At 35.2% G+C, this 22,113-nt stretch overlaps 1 protein-coding gene across 1 annotated transcript in view; it reads left to right on the forward strand.

Annotated features, from left to right (window-relative positions):
* SYNE1 (spectrin repeat containing nuclear envelope protein 1) overlaps positions 1-22,113 on the forward strand; it is a 269,690-nt gene that overhangs the window by 54,024 nt on the left and 193,553 nt on the right. The window contains exons 19-33 of the mRNA XM_075498968.1: positions 154-297; positions 633-806; positions 2,562-2,720; positions 4,649-4,813; positions 5,405-5,539; positions 6,447-6,605; positions 6,851-7,059; positions 7,329-7,437; positions 8,706-8,870; positions 10,821-10,988; positions 12,528-12,704; positions 14,002-14,142; positions 15,154-15,314; positions 18,188-18,338; positions 21,720-21,947. Of these exons, the coding sequence (XP_075355083.1) occupies positions 154-297; positions 633-806; positions 2,562-2,720; positions 4,649-4,813; positions 5,405-5,539; positions 6,447-6,605; positions 6,851-7,059; positions 7,329-7,437; positions 8,706-8,870; positions 10,821-10,988; positions 12,528-12,704; positions 14,002-14,142; positions 15,154-15,314; positions 18,188-18,338; positions 21,720-21,947 (2,445 nt within the window). The remainder of the gene's footprint in view (positions 1-153; positions 298-632; positions 807-2,561; positions 2,721-4,648; positions 4,814-5,404; positions 5,540-6,446; positions 6,606-6,850; positions 7,060-7,328; positions 7,438-8,705; positions 8,871-10,820; positions 10,989-12,527; positions 12,705-14,001; positions 14,143-15,153; positions 15,315-18,187; positions 18,339-21,719; positions 21,948-22,113) is intronic.

Genomic DNA, 22,113 nt, shown 5'->3' on the forward strand with positions numbered 1-22,113 from the left:
TTTGCATGCGTTTGAAATGTGATCTAGTATTCACTAAAATCAGTGATGAAAACAGTTGATAATTGGAATATGTATCTTTTAATTCTCGAGAACAGACTTGTGCTGAATGCATAAATGCAGTTGTTGAAATACTTTTTGAAACATTTGTTTCAGAATATCAAGCAGAAATTGCCTACGATGGAAGCTCAGTACAAAATGGTTACAAGAACAGTGCAACTTGTTACAAAAGAAGTTTCCCAAGAGGAGGTGAATGAAATGCTCGGAACTTTGACCAGGATCAAAGAGCAGCTGAACAAGGTTGCAGAATACTTTTTCTACTACACGTTGTTGACTGTTGAACTAAGAAATAGTAAGCTCCCCTACATAAATGCTCACATATATGCATATGAGAAAAGATATAGTTATAGTAACAATAGGTTGATTCAGGGTGGAGAAAATGTTACTTCTTTTAGACTTTAAGACTACCATCCTTAAACTTAATACTCTTTTCTTTAAGAAGTAATACAGGATGAGGATTGATCTATCTTAAAAGTGTCAGGTAGCAACTATGTAAACCCACATGCAGGGGAAGCTGCTATTTATTGAATTTTACAAATTTTTTAATAATTATTTTTCTTTAAAATGGCCTAAAGGTTAAGGAGTATTCCTGTGCCCTGCTGTATGAATGCCAGCATCTGCTGTCTCCACTGGAAGAACTGGAGAAACAAATCACACATTTTTATGAATCTCTTGAAAAAGTCAATGAAATAATTTCTATCCTGGATCCTGAAGCACAACCTACAACTGTTCTTAAACAAAAAGCCCAAGTAAGTTTCAAAAATGTCTTACAAAGAGCTGCTGCCTCTGAGTATTTACAATTAGCTTTCTAGGAATTTGGATTGTAACTCGGTAAGCTGAGCAAATGTTTCTTCATATTCAGGCAACAAACATAACGTATCCTAAAGTCAGCTAGGCATACACATACAAAGATTGAGACTTGTGTTCCCTCCTAGTGCCCATGGTTTCAATCCAAAAAGTAAATATAAGACTTTTTTATTTATCTAGTGGAAATTGGACTGAAAGTGGAAATTAGACTGAAGTATCAAAAATACATTGGATTTTTTATTAAGCAGATGAAGTAACATGATCAGGAATTTCCCTAGGTTTTCTTGGACAATTATGGAAGTTTCTTAGAAGTCTGGAAGTGGTTTCTTTGAAATGCATTGTAGTGGAACATTAACTTTTCTCCCTGACCAATAAACATTTCATTCTGGAGGAATTCAGAGCTAGTCAGAACTCACTTGGAAAGGTAAATGAAAATATGAGGATCTTGCATAGGAATTGGTGTTTAACCTTGTGTATGTGTGGTGTATAGCCTAGAAATAGTCCCTCAAAACTGATGTACACATTTCATTAGAGTTGGATTTGACAGGTAATATAATTAAATGGATTTTTTTAATGGGAAACTGAAGTCTTTCAAAGCCTTTTAGAGTCCCTTGCAAAAAATAAAAAATATTGGAACAAAGAGATTTAATTGTGTGTGTGTGTGTGTGTGTGTGTGTGTATGTGTGTATATAAAAAAATTAGTTCAAGCCTATAATGACTCTGGAGATTGGCCCAATAATTCAACAAGAAGGGTCTTCTCTTCCAGTGACTTCAAGTTTTGATAGTATTTCAGTAAAAAATGATCCAGTGAGCTTGAATCAAGCCAGTCCATTTATCTTCCTGAGTAAATCCTCTTCTGTTTATGAACACCAGCTGAGTCATGTGTCCAACCTGTAGGTTAAGAAGCAGCTCATAAGAGTGCTCCTTTCTTCTGCTTCTGAAGGTTAACCTGCCCCACAATGTCACAATAAAAACACATGTTTCTTCTGCAGTTATTTGCCAACCAAGGAACCAAAATCTCCTCGGTTATATGGAGGGTGCTGGTTTCTGCTGATCATAGAGTAAACAGAGATTTGTGCTGAGGAATACAGTGTTCCTTCAATAGCAGAACAGTTTCTTCAGGTTTTTTTAGACCTTTTTTTCAGCCTGTGAAACTTCATGCATGTTTTCTTTTCCTCTCTCTCTCTCTCTTTTTTTTTTAATTTTAAGTATAATTATCATTACTTAATGCCATTTGTAATGAAATCTAAATTCCAACAGCTGACATGAAAGATTAATTTCTTGAAAGACAAGAAAGGTTAACATCTCAACCTGCTACTGAGAGTTGTCATTCTTATGTCTATTGTTTTCACTGCTGCCTACTTACAATTATACAATAAATACAGACATGCCATAAAATTACATCACAGAATAATGTATTGACCTGCATTCTCTAAAGCTACCCAAAAGGCTTGGGTACATGTCTGTGTCTTTTTTTTATAGATAGCTAGAGCTCTATTTGGGTACAGGACTCTGCATACAAGGAGAAAGTTGTGTGGTCTGTGCTATTCCATATAACATTTTGTGTAGTCTGTTTGTCATGGTGACATGACCTCATCCCTTTTGCTCTTATTTTCAAAAAATATCTTCCTGTTACTTTGCCAAACTTTTTTCTCCTTTGTTCCTGGCCAGGGTGGATATATGTTTTTTTCTTTCAGGATTTGGTAGCTTATCAAGAAAATTGCAAGAAAGATTTGTCCCTGATTGAGAGAAATAGTCAGAGTATCCTGCAGTGTGTGGCTTCGAGTCAAGTGTTACAGCATTTCCATCAGTCAACATTTCAGAAGAAAGTTACACAAATTCAGATTACTTTTCAGGTAATTATGTCATACTTTGGTGCATATTTTTGAAAGCTTGTTCATATGCAGCTGATCCATCCTACCGTATCTCCATTTCATCACTCTTTAGCTACTGTCATAGAGAGCTCTACTCTCTGGTGTCAACTTATTAATTAAGGATTTGTCCATATTATGTAGTAAGTGGTCAGGGGACTGACGGTCATGTTCTCCACACAGTAATTCAGAAGTGAGCCTGCCTCAGAGGAACCCAGGATTTAAGGAGAGCTTTAACACATCTCAAACTCCTTTGGAATAAGGAGCCTGAAATCTACCTATTAGGGCTGCACTGTTTTCTGTTTCTCCTGACTTTGTTGTCTTGACTAATTATTTGCTCCTGTATTCCCATACATCCCCTTTCACACAAAGCATGGAAGATAGAAACTTTTGCAAGTGCTACTATTGCTGAGCTTTGTATTTCCTCAGAAAATGCAGTGGATTGTGAATATAGAAAGTTGCAAATATGTATTTGCATTTGTTAATGTAAAGATGTGTACTTTGGGCTATAATTCCCCTTACCTGTAGAGCTCTATGTTATTAGCCATATTGATATTTTCAGGGCTAGCTCCACTGTAGCATGAAATTAACCATTATCTTGGAGTCAGATCTCCAGATGTTGGGTTCTGTTAGATTTGTTTTCAGGCAATTGTTGTTCAGTATAAAGCTATCTAAACTGAATTCTAAGCTACAGAAAATCACCTATCAGTAGAGAGCTGTCTCTGAGAGGTGGATTTCAAAAGTTATGTTGTATTTTGTGGGTTGTACTTAAAGATCAGAGGGGTTTGATTTACAATTTAGAAATCATTAAGTTTAGCTTATAGTAACAGAAGCAGATACAGTTGTAGCTTGGTAAATTTACAATGTTGAACATTAATTATTCTGTTTCTATAAAGATGGATGGTGAATTATCTCTTTTTGTGTTAGAAAATAAACTTATAAAACATGGCATAACCGTACAAAATGTGGCATACCTAGAGTTAAAATATTTATGGATCTGGAAACTGGCATTTTCTCATGTAAAAAGTACATTCCTATATGATACTACTATTATACACAAATTTTTATCAGGAAACATTAAAAAGGCTTAGCAAGATGTTTAAGTTGAGAACTACAGATTTGATTAGCTCACTGGGTAAAATCATTACAATTCCTTACACTGGGGTTTGTAATCAGTGAGGATGGTAAAGTGTATGGTTAGTAAGCAGTGTTGGAATTGCCTTGCTGCAGTTGAACTGGTGAACCGTTCATTTCTCCTGGTAAATTTTACTTGCTTATGGAGTTGTAACCACTGGATAATGCAGTGCACTGGGACAGACTATATAAAGCAGAATAATGAAGAGCTGTGACTAAGGTTTCAAAACAAGAGGATTTCAGAGTACCAACTAAACCACAAAATTTGCTGTCTTTCTTCTAAGCAGCTTTCTACCTGGTTGCTTATCTGGCCTACTAGTGTGATAATCGTACAAACCTCTTCCAGATCAGAAGACCTATAGCATGGACCTGGTTGGATCCATAGGTCAAACTACCTTCACATAGAGTCATGCAGGAGGAGGTAGTCTGCTACTAGGAAAAACGGAATGGCAAGATTTTAGCCATACCAGGTGCTTTACATTTGAAAGAGGCTTTAGGAAAGAAACACTAACCAAATGGCAGAGGCATTCTGAAGGTATCAGAGACATCTGTATTATAGCTACACATTTTTATTTGAATGAAGGATGGCATTAGCATGAACATTAGTATAAGTATTAAAAATTGGGAAAATGGGAGCATGAAAGGGAGAAGCACTTGTGAATGGCATATATTTGAAAGACTGACACCAATCAAATGTATTTTTTGCAAGATCATGTTAAAAGAGAAAAAATAAAAATCAGTGAGAAAGTGCTTGCTCGTTTTCTTTGCTTATAACTCAGAATATGGTCAGGAAAGCTGGTGACTGGAGAAAAAACATAGAAGCAAACAGCCGTTTGATGAAGAAATTTGAGGAATCTAGAGCAGAACTGGAGAAAGTAATACAGATTGCCAATTGTTGCTTAAAAGAAAAAGGAAATCCTGAAGAACTTCTCAGGAAACATAGCGTGAGTAAATTCTCTTGACCTTCCTCGTGGAAATCTTTGCTGCATGACATACAAGTGAAAACCCTACTTAGTTTTAACATTGATGTGGATTTCTTTCACATATAGAAGTTATACAGATCAGGGCAAACTAATGTTAAGATTGAAAAGCAAAAAGGAAAAAAGATCACCCGTCTTATTGATGAATGTACGCAACCAGAAGGTGAAGAATGAAGACCCCCTAGAACTTAGGATCAGCTTTGCCAGTAGAACGACTGGGAGTGAGGACACTACATTTTGCCAGTCTCATGCATCCACTGCTTTTTTTTTTTCAGATTAATATCTGTGTCTGTATTATAAACATTACTTATGCATGTGGCTTTAAAATGTATTCTTGTTAAAATACCATCTCAGTGTACTAGCTGAGAATAAATTAATTTGCTGGACTTTAAATATCTAGAAATAGTTCTTTCCTTAGCTCAAACTTCAATTCTTCAATGCAGCAGAAGTAACCTTGAAACTTACAGAGTGTGTTAGGGAACTTCATGTTGGCAGGTTACTATATTGATAACCAGCTTCATCTTCTCACCTTCTCACTTTCTGCCTCAACCTCAGGAATTCTTTAACCAGTTGGATCAGAGAGTCCTAAATGCCTTTCTGAAAGCATGCGATGAACTTACTGACATCCTCCCAGAACAAGAGCAACACAACCTGCAAGAAGCTGTGAGAAAACTCCATAGGCAGTGGAAGGTTAGTGACATTGAATGATATCTCTGGAAATTGTAAGTCTTAACTTTGGAATGTTTCTGCATGACCTATTTGTTGAAAAAATTTAAAAGAAAATTTAAAAAATAGTTGTATTATTTGGCTTCCTGTACAATTGGAAAAAAAGAAATGTATTTTTACAACATTAGATGCAAGTTATACCTACAAATACCCTCTTGAAAAAGCCCTGTTAAGTAAAGTGGTCAAAAGTCAAGAAATGTGAGAAATTAATTATGAAACCTTAATTTCTCCCCCTACATACAGCCATAATGATACCTGTGTTAAGAACATTTGTTGAGAATAGGTGCTAGTTTTTCTTACTTTATGCTGATGTTGGATGATTGCAGTTACTTTCCCAACCTTAATAAAACAAATTCGTAAGAGATCAGGCTATCAGTTTAAATTGTGTCTTCTGGCAAAGGCTGTACCAATTGAACAAACATTGCTCAAAAACTATGGAATTTGTTGCCTGATACAGCATGTTGCAGGTTCAAAGCTGGAGTGATGGATGAGTGGTTTCTCATTAGCACGCAAACTGGAACCTCTGGAAGCAGTTGTGAATATAGTTTCACTATTATTGTTTGCTTTATTTTATACAGAAAATATTTGGTATATCTTGCCAACAATCAAGATGTCTCTGTAATGTGCCTTATACATACATATTCTGGTCCCCAAAAACTTATGACCTTATAATATATCTAAGAAATATTGGTAAAAGAGTTGCTTTATTTACTTAAATGAGTACAGACAAACCCCCATCTGTTCATGCATATATATACTTTATTTTCTATATTAGCAGTTTCTAGATAATTTATTTGTAGTAACTTCACACTGAGGTAATGGGAGTAGTGTTTTATCTCTGTGCTTGTTTATTGCCCCTGTGGGTTTGTAGGATCTTCAAACAGAAGCCCCATATCATTTGATCCACTTGAAGATTGAAGTACAGAAGAGCAAGTTCCTGGTCACAGTGGAGGAGTGCAAAGCTGAACTAGCTCGGCAGAACAAGGTGTTATCAAGAGAAGGCAATGAAAGGATGATCAAGGAACACATGGTATGAATTACAAGCCACCACATGGGCATTTACAGAAATACATTTCAATGTCAATAATAAACAGAAGTCTGACCAACTCTTAAGCCATCAAATACTCTGTGCACAACTAAATCAGATCAATCCTTGGGGTCTTTAACAAAAAATTTGATTTGAGCTTAGTACAGTTTATAACAAATACACAGATATGCTTTGTGATTTCTGCCAATTTGTATTTTTATTGAATTTTCTGCTTTGTCTCCCATCAGTTATTCTTCGGTGACAAGGGAGGTTACCAGCTGTGTGAGAAAAGGCTACAACGGATTGAAGAACTATGCCAAAAACTGCCAGTTTCTGATCCAGTGAGGGCTACATTGGAAAGCAGCCAACGGATCCTGAAGGAGCTCAAATCCCAGATAGACAGCACATATGTAAAGCTAACAGAACACTCGGACACCTGGAAAGGCTATAAGAACAGGTGTCGGCTGAATTCTTAGCTGGGTCTCGCAGAGCCTTATGTGTGGTTACTCTTCTAAATGTCGTCATAGATCAGTACCATGTAAAGAATGATACTGTGTTGTTAGCTTCAAGTACAAAACTATACTTTATGTAGTAATTCCACAAATTGTATGGGGTTTTGAGTGGATTTTATAATTTTTGTCTTAAATTTAAGAGGTTACCGTTTGGTGGTGGCAATTTTTGTCTAACTTTTTTCCTTGCTTTGCATTATGTGATGTTTTATTTCAGATTTTCTGAATTGGCAAATTGGATTTCCTCAACAGAAAGAGAGCTAAAGAAGATAAAAGAAAGTGTCAATGATACTGCCAAATACAAGCAATGTAAAGCATCCGTGGGGGTGAGCCTTTGGCTTATATTCTAACAAAGCTATGGTCATTGCTACTGGAACACTGGATAAAACTGTATTCTGAAGTAGTGCAACTGTTTTACTATGGAGACCCTAGCAGCTCTGCTGATTCCTGGTATTCTTAAAAACATTTCCAGGAGAAAGTTCCACATGCAGCAAAGTGTGGCAGAAGTTCCTACTTTTAATAATTTAGAGAATAGCATGTCCCTTCACCTGTATATTCAGAACATTCAATATATAGAAGCAGATAGAATAAATACTTGCCCCTCATCCTGCTGCGTTCATGGTTAAAAGTGCTGTGCAAAGAAAAGTCAAAATTTCTGGACTGGGGGTTTTTGAAGGACCAAGTTACTGTCTTAGATTTAGGGAAATCTTCTATAATAAAAATTCCCTTCTACAGTAGTATAACAGGGGAGGCAAGATATTCTACCATTCACTTTTGCATTGGTGACTGGTAACAGAAGTGGTAGAATAGTTGAAGATTGAGTCGTTTGGTTAAATTAGTTTCAGGCAATAATTTATTGTGTCACTTAGGACCTAGCTTGACCCTTATTTCTTTTTCTCATTTCACATACTAGGGGCAAAAATAGGAATGTCACATACTGTAGCAGTTTGTGTGAAAGTCATGAGCAGATTATGAGGCTAACTGTGCAGAGAAACATAATTAGGATGACCTTGATAAAGCAGACAGACCTTTAGCTTAATGGGTGCTTCTGCTCCAAAAAGTCTGATTTACTCATGCAGTTTCACTGCTAGCAACTTCTCATTAGCACTGGCACAAAGACATAAATGAACTACTGAGTGAAAAGAGGTAAAAAAGAGCTATTTAAATAGGAAAAAAATACACAAAACCATATATCACATGAAATTTTATGTTTAGGAAAGTCAGCATTTAAGATTTAAATGGTAACTAAGAAATTTTGTCAATATATGGAAAATATATACATGGTATCTACCATCTATCTATCTATCTGTAGGTAAAAATGTTAGTTTGTGACAAGTACTCCACTACTACTTATTAAAGAACAGTCTAATAAGTAGTAGTGGAGTAAAGTCTGTGGAGGAAATGCAAAAATCTAGCCATTGACTGGAACAGAATCAGATAGGGTATGCAAATAGAAAAATACTACATCTCTAGTGTTTCAAGATAAGAACAAAGGTAGTATGTTTACACTACTAATCTTTGAACTGATGCCATGAATGTCACTCATTAATATATTTTGTTTATTTGAAGAAAATACATTTTGATTCTTCCATAGGAAATTAGGAAGCATATTAACAAGCAAGGAGAAAATCACAGCTGGCTGAAATCTAGACTTGCTGTTTTGACTGCAGTATGTCCTGATTTGGAGGCCAAAAAGACAGAGGATGAACTTTGTAAACTTTCCAGTGACTTCAAGGGACTCCTAGATTTGCTGGCTGAGGTACAGTATGAGGGACACAAGAACTCTCCATTTCAGTGTCACATGAAATTACATCAGTCATGGCTTCACACACATAAGTACCCTGCTGTGTTTTTTAATTAAACTGAAAGCATTCAGCAATGAAAAACTCATTTGTACTCCCTGGGTAGCAAAGCCTTGAGAGTAGCAGGCAAAAAATACTGACATTATTATAATGGATCTTTTCCCTTTGCAGGATTAGAAAGCATCATAGTAAATGTTTCTGGAATCAAAATGACAGTATTTTTAGAGGCAAAAGATAGTTTTTTAAAATCAGCTCTTAGTGAACATTGGCAAAACCATGATGTACATCAGCTAGTGGATATAGAATTTTACTTTAATCTTCATTTATGTATCTTTTAGGCTGAAATAATAAAGGAACTACTGTAAAGTAGTTTCAAATCACTAAGGATGTTTATCATGCACTGAATTTGAAGGAAAAGGCTGCAGTTCTTTGAGTTCTGAATGATAATGAGATACTCTAACTGCTGAAATCATGGGAAGTTTCTAACTGATAAGCAAAACCTCTTAGAATCCGCTGAACTCTTGAGTTCTGTGGGATCTCAGGGAACTTATTGTTTCACAGTTTTCACAGTAAAAAGACAGATCAGGAGAAACTGAGAACATCTTACACTCAGGTGGAACAGATCCATTTGAAAAAAGAGTTCAGGATAGAGAAAGAGTTCACGCTTCAAATTCCGTTGTTAATGTCGATTTTTGTGGAGACCTCGTAGGTGTTTCAAATGTATAAAAGTTCCATGTATTTATTGAAACTTCTCTAAACTTCTGTGGTGTGAAAACCTTGTTTGGAAATTTGGGGAACCAATGTTCTGATTTCCAAGTGACTGCAGAAAATTTAAGATAATATCTTTTTATTATTATTATTTTGTATTAAAGTAATTTTGATTTTTGTTTCCTCCCAAAGCCAGAACTAAGGGGAGCACAGGTTCATGAAGGTAAAAAAAGAAAATAAGAACTAGAATCTGAACTTGTTTTGAATCTAAAAGCATAATCTCAATGGCACTTTATACTATAGTTAAGAGACTGCTGGTTCTTAAAAGTCTGAATACACTTTACAGCTAAATTTACAGCTTGTTAATCAGGCAGATGAGACTGTTTAGACAAGGACTGATACTAGCTGTTTCCAGAGTTCAGCAATGTTTTTTGGAGAGTAAAGACTAAACATTTATGTAACAGGAAAGAGAATGGCTTGAATCTGAATGACCCTCCAAAGTGAATACGGACTGGAAAGAAAGAAAGGAAGGGAGGAAGAAAAGAAAGGAGTTCCTTAGTTCTAGAATACTTTATGATTAAAACCTTAAAACACAGGAACTGTCTGAGGAACAGAGCCTGTACTGAGAATCAGCTACAAGTAGTTAGCTGAATCACGCAGAGAGGGAAGAACTTTCTGATATGTTGAATAGGTATATCTGTTTCTTTATAAAATTCTGCAAACTGAGAGTGGATATTGCACCACATGCATATTGTGGTCCATAAACCAGGGTAATAGGGCATTTAATATATTTGTGATTCACTGGGACATTGCCCTAGAAGGTCCAAAAGGCAGCAAAATTTTTTGTGAGTTGAGTAGCACAGGTGTTTCGGAATCTGGGTCAGCTTGCAAGGGTGAGGACAGCATGTATTTTCTAAGTGATCACCAATAAGTGGCTATCACAGACAGCTATTTACCATATGGCAGTGTAATAGGGAATATGTCTAAACAAGACAAAGGTCTTCTCGGTCACATTTTAAGTCTACAGTCACTCTTTCGATGTAAAGATGAAGGTGTCTGTTAAGAATGCTGGAGACAAAAATGGTTTGAGTTCAGACAATTTACTATATTTTTGGAAAAAATATTCCAAATATAAGTGTGCCCTTAAAATGTACATGTGCTTTTCAACATGAAATACTTAAAGTTATCCATAATTGTAGATTGAAAAGATATTAGGCACTGTTGGAGACTGTGTCCAGTGCAAAGAAGAAGTTAAAAGCGCAATTGAAGACTTAATCAACAACTCTAAAGAAGCCCAAGCAGAGGCTGAAAAGATCCTGGATACAGAAAGTTTATTACAAGCTCAGCAACTACTACTTCATCATCAGGTAGGGCAATTACTCATGTCCATATTAGATTTTTTTTTTAAGGTAGAAGGTATGTAATTACTAAATTTTGTTATGTCCATTAGCATAATTCTTTATATTTAAACTTGAAAGATTTATAAAGGAAATGGTCTCATATGGCCTAGTATTGATTTCTTATAATGAAAAAAGTACTCAGTATTTTTTAAATGTTAATACCCAAAGATAAGCTTGTTTTTCAACTTTTATTGAATATCCTTTTATTTCACATGGGTTTTTTGGGCACAGAATGCCTGAAAAACAGGCTTCGTTTACTTGAAATTTTGGGTAAGTGTACTCTTCAAATATGTAGTCTCTCTCTTTTTACCTTTTTAAAGTTTACATGTCAGGTTTGATCATGGTAAATTTGGCCTGATCCTGGCTTTGGAAATTTCTCAACTTCAGCAGATTTGATGTGGCCCCAACTTTAAATGCTGGAGGGAAAGGGTACCTCTAGCCTCATCTCCTCCTCTAGGTAGTTACTGCAGTGACAGATTGGCCTCCAGTCTGTAGGAGTAGAAAAGGAGACTTTTTATGCACTGATAATAGATCAAAACATCTGCGGGCTACAGTAATAATAAATCATATGGGTTGCATACAGCATGAATCATGGGTTTTAAGGCCAAATATGGGAAATTAACTTTGAGGCCTGCTGAAAGCTAATAAGGATAAGAATAATTTACTGTCAATGTTTGGGCATTATATAAGTGTTTTAAATTAATGTCTATTTCTGTAAGGTCAGACATGTCTTCTTGTCTGACCAGGCACTACTATGTCTTACCTCTGTCTTATCTAAACTCTGGTGATTGCAAAAGCTATTATATGTGTTAAGGTTCATATTTGTTCTTTCAATACTCTACATTCCTTATCCATCATAGGAGAGGTAGTAGGAATAGTTAACTTCTCCTTGAGTTCTTAGACTCTTCTTCTTCTTTTGATATGGAGTCTGTTAAGGTAAAAACAGGCTTTGACAAAGACCTGAAGTCTGGCAATGGGTCAGGTGAGGAAAGGAAAGGGGAGGTAGTCTTAGGAGTTTCTAATATTGCTACAAAGCAAAATGCATCAAAGAAAGAGTTATGCAACTTGGCCATCCCCCTGCTGCTCCTGTAGGCTCCCCCTACTGATATATTGCTTTGATCAGTCTGAGACTCCAACCTGTGCCTCAAAGAGTGCAGAGCAGACCTGGATGCTTCCAGGCAGTCATGAAGAATACATGCACCTGTGGCTGCTGCTGCAGTTGCTCAACTGTTGGGGCTTCTGCTTTCTAGAATATTGCTTTGGATAAATGGTGATACTGTCGCTCTTTCTCTGCCATTTGTATGCCACAAAAGCTGTATACACATTTTGGAACCCAAGGCATATACTTGATGGCTATATGAGACTCTCAAGAATACCTGCCACAGTTTATCCCTTTATGTGTTATTCTCATTGCATACCCCTGCAAAAGCGGGAAGTGGTTTTATTGTGCCAGTTTCCCAAAGGAGCTAAAAAGTCTAATCATTCCTGTTGGATGAATCCTTTTAGCAAAGGACAAGGAGACTCCGTGCAAAGAGGCAAGATGTGCAACAGCAGATTTCCCAAGCTAAACAGTTGCAGATTGAAGGTGGACTGCCCAGCACAATGCAAGAGGATTTACAAAAGTTGGAAGGAACATTGGAGAACATGCAGCAGACTATGGAGAAACGTGAAGAGCAACTGCAGGTGGGTCCTTTGCAAGTAGAAATAAAAACCTGTGCTGCTGCTTTTTTTTTTTAACTTAGTAAAAAACCAATTTTTTTAATGTAAGAAGTCTGAGCTCACTTTCTCACCTCTGAATCTTGGTCCTTGAGGTTTTCATGATCAGTACCTCCATGAAAACTTCTGGAAGCTGCTGGATACCTCTTAATTTATAAAGAAACAGCATTTTGTTTGGAAGTGTTTAAAAGTCCCACCTATTCAGTCATAATAGATATTTTAAATAATTTATCTGTGAATTAATTTTTAGATGGGCTGTCTCCCCTGGTTGCTAAACATGACATTGCCCTTTAATTGAGAGTCTTTAAGCTGGATATTAGATTAGTAACACCTGATGTTGTGCAAATATAATCCTCACAACTACTCTGTGAAGTACATGCTCTCATCCTGAATTTAAAGAAGGAAGAAAAAAGTCACAGAGAAATCAAATGGATTGCTCCAGGTTGTATAACTAATCACTGACTGAACTGGGATTAGAATTTATAGCTTCTTGCACCCATATCTGAGTTGTCCTTTACATTTCTCTAAGCAGAATGGTAATCCATCTGACCACTATTTCACACAAATGTTTAAAGTCATCAAAACTATTTCCCATGATAAAACATAAGATGAAAAACATGATCTATAGAGCTCAAATAACTTCTTAATGTAAGAATTTATTATTGAAACCAATTTTTTTCTAAGGAATCCTATCTATAAAGTCTTAAATCAGGCCTTGCTTTACTTCATAATCAAGAAGATACTTGTTTGTACTGTCATAATTCTTCTGACTGATAATTAAATGCTGTATGTTAATAAAATTTTATATTATCAGACAAGAACAAATAGATTCCTATGTATGACTTTCCTATGCGTAAGGATTTTCTTCTACCATTTTACTGTAATTTATTTCATTTGAGAACTAGAAAATCCTTTTAAGTATTGTTGACTACCTGTCACCATAAGCATAAGCATCTGCATTTATTACTTCATACTTCTTACAGGACATTCAAATATAAGATTTAAATATTGCTGGCACCTTAGGGAACAGTGCTTTTTTGCACAGCACAGTATGAATCAGTGAAAAGTCAAGGAAAAACTTTTCTTTTATTGGGTTCAGAACAATTTCATCTTTAGAGTCGATAGCATTTCAGGAGAAATTGTTTTATGTCAGGTCTTTCTCTTTTTTCCTTCTTCAGTAACTTACGATGAAATTCTTTTTTTCTTCCCTTTATTCTTTTTGTCTTTGTGTTCCTGTTTTGGGTTTGTTTGTTTGTTTTTGTAGGTCACAATAAATAAATGGGAGCAGTTTGAAAGGGACAAAGAAACAGTAGTAAAATATCTCAATCAAGCAAGCTCTGCACTTGAACGTATCTTAAACTTTAGCAGTTTTGAGAGCCTCTCCTCAGAACTGGATCAGACAAAGGTATTCACTGTGTGAAATACAGAACTGAGATACCTTTCTGCTTTGCTTCTTAACATGTAGTGAGTGTATTGCCTTCAATCTTTGGATGATTTCCTGTTAATGCTGGTGCAAACTGCGTGTACATATTAGAGACTGCATAAAGGGTTAAAAAGTTATTTTATGAAAAGATCATGAAGAATTACTCAAAATCTGCATCTGAAGTGCACATATGGAAGGTAAAATGATTTTGAGGACTTCCCATTTTATGCTCAGTAATCATCTATACTAGTAAGCTAAACAGTGTCAAGCACTGGCATATCATCGCCAATAGTGTGCTCTTTGGTAAGGTTATGGGGACTGTGCCAACTAGTACTCTTTTAGCCCTGAGGAGAAAAAGGAGAGACTTCTACAATATGGACATAAGCCGTAACATGCCACTTGCCCTTAGGAACACAGAATTACCCCAGCCCATTTTATTTACTAATACAGAAGTAATAGTAGTGATTGGCTTTCCTAAGTGCCATGCTTTTCATGCTGTTTTTACCCTTTGATGAATCTGATACTAAATTATACATATCTTGGTTATGCTCAGCATCCATTGTTCTGGTGTATGGGTTTACAGTTTGTGACAGAAAATAGTTGTTAAACAAAGTGAGATTACAAGCTACAGGATACTGCAAAATCCTCTCTGTAAAGGGTAGCTTCTAAAGATAAAGATGCATGTAATCTTTGTGACAATTCACAAATTTCTTGAAGAGCTATAGAATACATTTTGATTTGTTGAGTTAAAAACTTGTGGGCATATAGAATCCCTTGCTAAATTTTATTCAAGCTAGTTTGCTCAAATGAACATTTCTTAAATGCAACATGAAAATAACTTTCTTCAGAGGTTGTTTTTATGTATTTACACATTCAAAATATACATATAGGACACAGATACTTTTTCTAACCACAAACATTGAGGAAAAATACTTTTTGTGTAAATATATGAAACTGTTTATAGTTGTATTAATGTGTCTTGCATCCTTACAGGAACTTTCTAAACAGACTGAAGCAATGGCAGTGCAGGCTGAGAATTTGGTGAAGAATTCTTCTGAGATACAGCTTGGTTCAAAGAACAAGCAGTCCCTCCAACAGCAGGCAAAATCAATCCAAGAACAAGTGAAAAAAGTGGAAGTTACTCTTGAAGAAGAGTATGTTCTTAACAAGTCCTAATATTTATTCTCCTCTATAAGATTGTATCAGATTTCTAGAATACCTTGTCAGCATTTTGTGTTGTCTCATCAGCTCCGTCATTTACAGCTTGCCGTGGCATAGTAACCAGGTTATAGTACCAAATATGTCAAAAGAGTGTGTGCAAATAAACAAAATCTTTGTTTAATAATATGTAGTTTATAAAACCACTGTTAGTTACATTTAACCTGTCACTTATCTTTAAGACCCAGTCTTGTGAAGAAGGAATAATTAAACTCATTCTTGAGGTAGTAAACTCTTTTAGACAGAAAAATCTCAGTGCAAGTATGGGAACATTTACCATATTTGCCTCATTTTTCAGTATTCCACTTTCTCCATAGGAATGTCAAGAAGTGCCTTCATCTTAGCTGAATGCCCAGATTTTATTTCATGGGCTGCTTTCAAAAGCTGCTTCTGCTGCTGCAAATAACAAAGGCATCATTTGCCAAATTTTGTTTAAAAATTGAAAATTCAAACTCCAAGAAAATGTTGTTAAATCCTGTAAATATTTGTAGCTTTTTGTATTTGTAAAAATTTCATGCCTTTTCTCAAGTAACTCAGTTATTGAACTCAAGTTACTCAACTTCAACTTCAGCTGTTGCTATTATCATTTTATTTATATACACATACATTTATATGTGTGTATGAAATTAGTACTTTTGCATATATTAGATCTGATACACAAGTCATGGATATATGTGCCAATTCTATGTTGTCTTACTGGAATTACTATGTAGAATAATTCGCTGTATAAGTTTAAGCAGGTACACCACCTCCATCTGAATATGGGCGAAGGGCAATGCCCACATTATTGGGTTTTTTCCCCTATTGACCACCGTCATGCTAATCTGACTTTAATTTGGTGCCATTTTCTTCCCGATGTACAAGAACAGTTGTAAAACAGAGTAACTAGCCTCTGCAGCAGATGTAACTTTCTGATTATTGGTGGTCTAATTTTTTTACGTACCACTTGCTCCAATATGAAGTATTACAGTGATTTGCAGTCAAATTCTACCATATCTTGCTGAATACTTCACTTTATACATCATTTTCTCCAGTATTAGAGAGAAAACCAGTGTGATTTTTTCAATACAAGAAATTAATCCTTCCAACAGTGAATATTCACTTTTTAATAATGTCATCTATTTTTAAATGAAAGCCATCATTGATATCCCCTTTCAATGTAGATATGAAATAGGTTTTAGTTGAATGTATGGATTGTACAGAACGCCTGTGGTACTGTGACAGCTAATAAAAAAATAAATCCCTTCTGCAAAACAAGCAAATATATGCAACTCTCTACAGTGAATCTACAGAACATATAATCAGTGTCTAAGAGTTATATTGTAACTCGCATCATTAATAAAAATCTTGGCCAAGTAGTTTAAAGTGAAGGTATTCCAAATACATATGGTACATACTATGCCAATAAACAGGAAAGGGAAAGAAAAGTTTGAGCAGCTCTCCATAGTCAGCTACAGAGCAAACTTAGCACATCTGTTTTCCAAGGAGATCATGCGTAGCTGTGCAGTGTGTTTGGGACTATATTCTTTACAGTCTGCAGCTTTCTTACAACTATAAGGAAGGCAGATACAAAGGCAAAGGATTTTCAGCTGTCGTGCTGCTAATTTGGTCCCTTGATTCTGATTTCCAGCTGTATTTTCTTAGGCTGGACTTGAGTGAAATATTTTTGCACTTTATTTTCCTGCAAATAACTTGAATTTGAATACATTCTTATCAGTAAATGGCTGTTGACATTGCTATTTTTTTTTTCATTTTGAAAATGAATAAGAAAAAATAAAGAGGCCAGTTTTTACATTTTTAGACTACATCTTTTCTTAAAGCTTCCTCTAGCTTTAATGAGGGGGGAAAAAAGAAAATAAAACAAAAACTTTTTAACATGGAATGGTTTTTAAGGCTATATTTAAAAGGAAAATGTATTTTGGAATTTTGTAATATTCAAACTTTTCTCATGAAATTTTAATATTTTCAGTGAAATAGAAAAATGCATGTTTTGCAAGCTGTATGTAGAGCCTACATTAGCAGTGGTTTCTTTACGATTACTTGAAAGGAGCAGAAACTTGTATACTGGAAGTTAATGCTGTTAGACCTTATAAGGGCCTTAGACTTCTTACTTGTGACAAAAAAATGGGTGCTTTGTTTGCTATCCAATATATACAAGAATCAGTCATAATCTGTCTCTGTTTGACATACCAATAATATATGTTTCAAAGAATATAAATCTATTAACTTTAAGGTAGTTGAGTCATATCTGTTGTTGATTCTTTGGCTTGATATGAAATCATTGCCTCAGAAAACACAAACCTCCTATAAGATGGGCAGATTGCTCTTATAAAAAAACAAGTTTAATAAAGTGGTCAAGCATTGGTGAATATATGTACATCCACAATACACTGGTTTTAATCATTCTTTTCCAGCAACTAAATGACTAACCTCTATGCACTCAGTTATCTCAATTTTTAGATATCTGATATAATCCTAATTCCATATTATTTAACAGAAATCATATTTATGTTACTTTTCCTTTCTCTTCCTGCTATGATGAGATTCTTGATGTACAGCTGATGAATGAAGCTGTACTGTTTCACCTCTCAGTGTCCCCACTATGGCTAATATAATTTTTTGACTTTGGGTGCAGTCTAAGAGAGAACCAAATTTGAATTTAGCTGCACAACTTGGTCCTCTAAAACCAGGAGTTTTTAAAATGACCCTCCTGTAGATCGAATAAGTTACATTTTTATTCTAGCAAGAATATGGGCAGCTTCATTATATTAAACTGTTTATTCTCTCTAATTAATTTGGTTAATTTTAGTATTAAAAGCATGGAAATGGTGAAAAACAAGTGGGATCATTTTGGCAATAAATTTGAAGCTCTGTCCATCTGGATAGCTGAACAAGAAAAAGAACTGGAAACTTTGGAAACATCATCATCTCCTTTGGACATGCAGATCAGCCAAATCAAGGTGATTAGTTCTTGTTATGTCTAGCATTAAAGTCCATTTATCTGTCATTTTGCTAGAGGCCAAATGGGAGAACAGACATTTTACACATTTCAGAACTACCATGATGTAATGATGGCATGCTTTGTACACGAATATTCCAAGCAGTAAGGTTTTACATAAACTAAAGGAAAATTCTTACAGGCTGCCTTCTCTGTTAGTGTTTAGTTTACATATATGGAGCCTTTGTGTGTATGGTTAAAAATATTATTTAATTTATACTCTTCTTATTTTTTGAGTAATCTCAACTGATATATAAAATAGCTACATAAATACAAGGTGTATAAAGCTTCTTTATTTAAAATATACATCAGCTAGTGGATATAGAACTTGATTTTAATCTTGCAAGGTAAAGTTATAACTTGATTTATGTACCTTTTATGCTGAAATAATAAAGAAACTATTGCTCTTGGTAGCTTGCAAACCTACATACCATTTATTGCTATTATATTTACACTATCTTAAATTCTCTGTACATTCCTGTAGATACGTAGTGGTTTAGTTTCTTATTGCTAACTGAGGTGCATATTGTCTCCAAGCACTGCATTTCAAGGGCTGACTTCATATCCACCCACAAATGAAAACATACCTTCTCTGAAACTGCATGTTTCTAAGGGGACAGAGTTTTTCAATATGCAGTGCACACTGCCATTTTCTTTATTCCGTGACCTACTTGCTCTTCAGAAAGTGCACAGGTGTGCAGCTGCTTGCAGTCATAGACCAGATTGGCAGTAAGTATTTCCAACGGATCCCGTAAGGCATTTGTTTCATGTGACAGAAACAGTTTATCAACAGATTTTCCTGTTCTTAATTTGATCACAACTTTACATACACCAAATAAATAAAATCTCTTGATTTCATCACTGAAGAATAAAACAATGCTTGAATTCTTGCTTCATCACCACAGCAATTAAAAACCAGTTTCCTTGTGAAATAATATATATGCATTTATTCCACTGGCATACACTGTCACGTAGCTGTACTTTTCAGTAATTACTAGATACAATGCAAATGTTTAAGACAGAAAGTAAGTGCATCAAATGATATTATATTACATTACAGTGTGACAACAGCTTTTGTCTGTCTACATGGAGCCTAGTTAAGCCCTAATAGTCCATTCAAGCCAATTTCCCAGAAAGACAATTCCTTGCTATATATGCAGATAAACAGTAATTTTTACATTGCATTGCAAGTTTTTGAAAATACCAACATAAGCCTTCATCATTTAAACATCATGACAGAAGGAAAACGGGCAGCAGGTAATTTTTATAAATGTCTGAGTGAACAGACATAAAGCAGAGAAAATCCTCCAGATAAAGCCTAGGGTACATCATTGTAACTCAGCTGAACAAACCAGCTTTATGAACGGTGATACGTGAAATGAGTCATCTAACCTCTGATACGTGGACATTAGCTGGAGGTCTTCAGCAGCATTGCTTTGTGCCTGATTTTGAAGGATTTGTTATGTTTTGTTCTGAGTTTCCTGATGAGTTAGTCTGTGTCACAATGCTAATCAACATATATAATTCATAATTTCTAGTACAACATATTAGTAAGGAATATTGCAATATGAGGCAAATACAAAAAAAGATGTGTTCCCTGATATCTTTGGCTGACCAGATAAAAAACCTGGGGTCAGCTGAATGTAGTTATCATACATAGTGGTAATATTCTACTTTTGGTGACATTGATTGCAAAACCCTGATGACTTCAGCAGAGACAGATTTTTCACCTACGCATTTCCCCGAAATTCCTGGTGGACAAAATGACAGTTATCACAAGTAGTTACCATTGGTGGCAGACTCAGTGAGAGTTTGAAGGCCTCAATTATCCACCTTCTTTTATATAACTGAGTGGATTTAACAGAATAGCGTGGGAGTAAAAAAGCGCTGCCTCATTTGTATCTGCTGCATTGTTAGATAATTTCAGCTTCAGGGCTGCAAATCCGGTATTTTTCCTCAGCACCGTATTCTCATGCAAAAAAGATATTTTATAATCTGAATTAATTCAGAATATATTGCATAGAGAGACACTGTAAATGCTTACAGCACCACATTTTTTTCTGTACTGTTACCCTGCTAATTCTAGACTCTGAATGTTGCAGTAAGCCACTCCTGAGCTTTATAATGGCAAGCAAGATACCATATTTTTATCGCAATTATAGCAGAAGGTGGGCACTTTCTATTCTTTTGAGAGTGTCAAAATGGTTGATGTCATATACATACATATCTTAACGTTTTTATATCTGAGAATGCTATTGCTTATTTCAATTTCAAAGAGCACTTTTGGCTCTTTCCATTCCCTCCCAATGAGTGTTTTTCACTGCTTTTGAGAAGAGCTCCATGGACATGCTACATCAGCAGAAATTAAAAAAATTCTGTTGTGAAAAAAATCGCATTTCCAAGTTCACCGATGCTTACTGAACAAATAGCCACTGAATGTGAAACACCATAAGTTTCTGTCTTAGATGTTGTAGCTTTCAGGTTGGCCTCTAAAAAATAGGAGACAGTTGCTGTCATGTAGCTGATGAAATGTAAAGCCTAGTTTGTCTTTATGCATTTACTAGTTGATGTAGGAGACAGCTGAAAATTACCAAAGGCCATTATCACTCTTGTTTCATGGTTTCCTATTTATACTGTAATGTGGTTCTTTATTTAGTCCTCTGCCTGAGGGCACACACCCCCTACCTCATCACCTAATTTAATTTATTTTTTATTATACCACAGAATTTTAAATTAGAAGATGCAAACAATCTCTACTGGTTTGCAAATCATAGCATGTTTTCTTTTGTAAGTGCTTATTAAACTTATTAAACACAAGTAATCAATTGTTAGGGTTCAGCTCCTTAAAAATATTGTTTTCAGTTATGAACTTACTTTTTTTCATCTTGTATTTACTCTGAATCTTTATTGTGAGAATTGTGAGAATTGTGAGAATTGTGTATTACTTTATTGTGAGACTTTATATTACTTTATTGTATTACTTTATTGTGAGAATTGTGTATTACTTTGCTGTGAAGTAAGATATGCTAAAATATGAACCATCTTGTCTGCTCATGAAAATATGCACCTCAGGAAATTCTAATTCCTCTTCATAGACACTGTTTTTAGGGCAGGCTGTTTTTTAAACCTTTCCCAGTGCTAGTTTCAAGAAGAAAAGGGGAATTTACAGGGCATATTGAAAACTTTTATAACTAGTTATTTCAAGTGGTCAATGAACTCTCCTCTTATTTACTTTTTTAATGAAGAATATTACTAGCTCAGGTAAAAGGAGGCATTAGAAAATATTATTCCGATAATTAAAAACCTATTATGTTTCTTTATTTACTATTACTTTACATTTTAGGTTATTAATAAAGAAATAGATGGTAAAATAACTGGAATCTCAAAACTAGAAGAGGAAGCCGAGTCTTTTTCCCAGTTTGTTACCTCTGGAGAATGTGCGCATATTAAAGCCAAACTGACTCAGGTCAAAAGGTATTGGGAAGAGCTAAGAGATCACGGACAGAGACTGGAAAGAACAATCACAGGGAATGCATCAGCACAGCAGAAATATGAAGAAAGTCTTAAACAGGTAGACAATGCAAAATCTCTTGGATTGTTTGCAGCAATTTATAGAATTACTCTTTATTTTTCCAAAATTGAATATAACATGCATATTATAATAGGATGGACTAGAATATATGAGTAGATTTGTAAGGTAATTGCAAGACGTAAATTTGTGCTTTGAATGACTTAAA

This window comes from Mycteria americana, chromosome 3 (genome assembly GCF_035582795.1).
Source record: "Mycteria americana isolate JAX WOST 10 ecotype Jacksonville Zoo and Gardens chromosome 3, USCA_MyAme_1.0, whole genome shotgun sequence".
NCBI classification, from domain to species: Eukaryota; Metazoa; Chordata; class Aves; order Ciconiiformes; family Ciconiidae; genus Mycteria; species Mycteria americana.